The following is a 4,162-nucleotide window of genomic DNA, read 5'->3' as shown; positions in this document are numbered from 1 at the left end:
GGGCGCGGAGTATATAAAGTGAGGGGGCGGGCGCCGCTCTTTTGTCTCTTGCTGCAGCAAAGCGAGTGGGAGCACCCGTAACCTTGGCTGGGAGCGAGACGCCACGGTGAGCGCTGCGCTGGGGTGGGGGCCTGACCGCGGTGGGGCTGGAGCCGGTGCACCCGGAAGGCGCGCGAGAGCAGCAACAGGCGCCCTTCCCCGACGGGACGCCCGGGCTGGCCGGGGTGGGGGGGCTACAGAGGGGGTTGCGGGACGCGCCCGGACCCTCGGCCTTGGGGCTGCCGGGAACGCCCCGGCAGGAGTGCCACGTCGAGACGCGTCGGCCGAGATTGCCGAGGGGGACACTGGCCCCGCAGCCTCGCCGCGCCAGGCCAACCGCTGTGATTTGCCCACTAGGATTGTTTTAAGAAAATGGCAGACAAGCCGGACATGGGAGAAATCGCCAGCTTCGATAAGGCCAAGCTGAAGAAAACGGAGACGCAGGAGAAGAACACCCTGCCGACCAAAGAGAGTGAGTGGTCCCCGCCTCCCGGTCCGTGGGCCCCCAGCCAGGCCCCTAACCCGCCCTCCTCTTGCCAACCCGCGTCCTTCCCCCGGTCTGGGCAGCCGCAGCCACCCTTTATTTTACACAAAGTGTCTTGTCTCCCCCAGCCCCAAGCCTCATTCTTAATCCCCAGACCTCGTGGGTGCCTCGCCCACACCAGGTTTGTGAGCGCCGCGGTTGGGGATTTTCGAGGTGCCCTCCTCCCCCAGTGCACGTTTCCCGCTCTCCACAGCCATTGAGCAGGAGAAGCGGAGTGAAATTTCCTAAAAGCCTGGAGGATTCTCCACCCCCGTCGTCTTCGAGACCCCAGTTGTGATGTGGAAGAAAAGCCACCTGCAAGATGGACACGAGCGACAAGCTGCACTGTGAACCCGGGCACTCCGCGCGGATGCCACCGGCCTACGGGTCTCTGAAGGGACTACCAAATTCTCCGGTTTGCCCTGGATATTATAGAAAACTATTTGTATGATTAATTAAAATAAAACACACCTCGTGGCATGGCTGGCGTGGTCTGAGTCTCTTAGTTGAGCATGCACGGACAGTGCCGCTGCAGCAAAGCTCCACGCTGGAGCGCTGGAGTCTGAGTTCCTGCTGCAGAGAGGGGAGGAGGGGGGGTTCAACAAATGGCTGGCTTTGAGGGACCATTTTTAATTTTGGCTTTGCCTGCTTCCCCGTAAGATTTCGTGGGTTATCAGCTCTTGGTTATAATGCAGTTCTTGTAAAATTTAACCCCACTTGGTCATTCCTGGAAGCTACTTTGGAAAACGCTTTTCCAAAAGAGCAGGGTTTGTTTCTGATAAGCTCCCCATGTAGCTCTGAGTCATACCAGGAGAGGACAGTGGTTTGAAGACTGAGAAGAAAGGGGGAAAAGGCTAAATCGGGAATGTGGGAAATTGAGTGGGGCCAAGAGGCCCCCTTTTTGCGTTTAAGAGAGACATTAGAACAAAAACAAAGAGGGCATCTAGGGAGACAGCATGACTATCAGAACTGGAGGAGCCCTGGAGCACAGCCTACGTTTTTGTCTTTTAACTCTAGCCCAAGACCTCCCACAAAATCATTAGCCATTAGAGGGAGTGCTGAGCTGAGCAGCCTTCTGTGCTGTGACCAGCAGGAAAGATGGGAATGTGGAGGGAGGGTTGGTGCTGGAGCAGAGCCCCCACAGGGTCACAACTCTGGACCACGGGAAAGGGGTGGAGGAAGCAACCCAGAGGGGCCTAGGGGAGGGGGTCCCGGGGCTTTGGGGTGTTCCAGAGCAGAAGAAACAGACTTGTGATTCTAGGGGTAGAGTTTTCTTTAAGGAGGAAGGGAGGGAGCGCACACTGCTTAGTGATTTGCCCCATATTTTTACCTGCAGGAGAGGGACTGGATACTGGTTGAGGGCAGGTAATGCAAACGAGGTATGGTCCCTGTCCATAAAGGATTTATAATCCAGAGGGTGAGACAGGCAGCCACCACAGACCAGAGCTGGGGACACCTGGACTGCGGGAGCCACTGCTGGCGTTGTGTAAAGGAGTGAGCCGACTGTGAGACCTGTGCTGTCAGAGGGCGAGTGGGCCTGGAGAAGAGAAATAAGGGAGAAAAATGCTTTAGGAGACCAATAAGATGGTCATTGACTGTCACTGAGTGCCTACTATGTGCCAGGCTCTGTGCTAGGAGCTTTCATTCTCAGCAACTCTATCAGGGAGGTATGATGGTTATCCCCACTTTATAGATGGAGAAACGGGTTCAGAGAGCATAAGGAATTTGCTAAAGTCACATAGCTAATGAGTAGTAGAGCCAAGATTCAGGGCCAAATGTGTGTTTTGGGGATCCTACAACTTGATATTTGGGACATCTATTGTGTCAAACTCACTACTCAGAGTACATTGTAATAGACCCTATTGGGAGGATAAAATAAAAACAGGGAATCACTTCTGCTTCAAACACTTAAGGACACAGTATGTCTGCTGGTGAGAAGGGCTTTGGAGAATAAGTGTGTTGAGGTGAAAGAAGGATTAGGAGTGCAATAGCAGTTTTAAATAGGTGGTCAGAGAGGACCTTCCAGAAAAGGGAGCCTCTGAAAAAGACCTGAAAGGATGTGAGGAAGAGAAATGACACTGTGGGGATGGGATGAGAGGGTTCTAGGCAGAGGGAACAGCCAGTGCAAAGGCCTTGAGTAAGCAGGTGCTTGAGGAGTTTGGGGAAGAACACAGAGCCCCTGGGTCTGGAGTGAAGTGAGCTAGGGAGAAGGAGACAGGTGTGAGAGGGCAGGAGGTGGGGGAGGCTGATGAGAGCCTTGCTCTTCCTGAATTTAAGAAGACAAAAATCAGGAGGAGATCCAACAGCCATTTTGCTTTTCCACTCTTGAGACAATAAGCTGATTGAATGGAGACAGGTGGGAAAGGAGATTTGGATAGGAGAGGGGGTGAAGTATCATTACAGAAATCTCACTCTACCACGTATGGTTTATAAGATAAGCCTGGCAGTCCCCACCCCATCCTGGCTCCCGAACTGCACCCAGGAGCGCATATCTAGACATCTCACTGGCTAAACATTAAAACCCCAGAGAAGCCCAGCCTTGAAGGCCAAGCATGCTCCAAGAAGCCCGCCTTCTGAGACCCCACCTCCCTCCTGGTCATTGTTCCTACCCAGTCACATGAGAATCACAGAAGGCTTCATGGAGAAGGAGGCACCGAACCCCACCTTGAATATCAGAAACCATTGACGCACCCCTGTCCCACTCCTTCCCACTCTTAACCTGTCATTTTTATTACTTGCTACATGGGAATACTGATGCCTTTGGGAGAATTACAGGGGGTCCCTGAGTGATGCAAACAGTTAATCTCTCAGCTACTAACCTAAAGCTTGGTGGTTGGAACCCACTTCGAGGCAACTCAAAAGAAAGGCCTGGTGATCTTCTGAAATATCCAGCCATGAAAACCCTATGGAGCACAGTTCTACTTTGTAACACAAGGGGTTGCTATGAGTTAGAACTGACTTGTTGGCAACTGGATTGTGAGAATTGTACTGAATTACTGACTTAAGCCTTTTCCTCATATCTGAGAATTCAGGAACCAATTATTAGTCCGATCATAGATTGGCTGAGGCTTGTTCTGGAGCTAAAATAAAGACATAAAGTTTTTTTAAAACACAGCTGAGTTTCCAGTTTCATTTTCTTATTTCATACCCAAGACAAGCTTTAACAATTAGGTTGTCCTGAATAAGGTTTGGGCTTGGGACTTTGGTGCATCAGTGGGCTCAGGACTACAGAATGCCCCCAGACCTGAACTCTTTATCTCCCGAACCCCAGTCCTTCATTTAGTCAATAAGCATTTGCTGAGTGCCTGGTACAGGCATTGTTCTTGATGCTGGGAAAACAGGTAAAGAGAACCCCATCCTGCCCTCAATGAGTGCATGGCCTCCATCCCAATCTCTCTTCCCAACACTTCCAAGTCCCACAGATCTCTGTCTCACGCTTCTTCTCTCACCCTTGGGCAACACTTTCTCTTCTCAGATAACATTAGACACTTCAGTTTCTACATCTTCCCCACCATCCCCCAAAACACCTATTTCTTCCCCCCAGCCATCTCCTTACTCTTCACATATTGCATGATCATAACTAGGCCTTGAAGGGTTAGT

The 4,162-nt window shown here is 51.7% G+C and overlaps 1 protein-coding gene across 1 annotated transcript; it reads left to right on the top strand.

Moving 5' to 3' along the window:
- Window positions 1–25: 25 nt before the first annotated feature.
- On the top strand, window positions 26–1,042 carry TMSB10 (thymosin beta 10). The gene is made up of 3 exons (XM_004388247.3): window positions 26–106; window positions 397–511; window positions 777–1,042. The coding sequence occupies exons 2-3, from the start codon at window positions 412–414 to the stop codon at window positions 809–811; spliced, it is 135 nt and encodes a 44-aa protein (XP_004388304.1). The 5' UTR covers window positions 26–106; window positions 397–411; the 3' UTR covers window positions 812–1,042.
- Window positions 1,043–4,162: the final 3,120 nt, after the last annotated feature.

The sequence above is a fragment of the Trichechus manatus genome, unplaced genomic scaffold (assembly GCF_000243295.1).
Source record: "Trichechus manatus latirostris isolate Lorelei unplaced genomic scaffold, TriManLat1.0 scaffold00208, whole genome shotgun sequence".
In the NCBI taxonomy this organism is placed as follows: Eukaryota; Metazoa; Chordata; class Mammalia; order Sirenia; family Trichechidae; genus Trichechus; species Trichechus manatus.
Note: the sequence above shows the minus strand (reverse complement) of the source record. Positions and strands in the feature narration are given on the sequence as shown.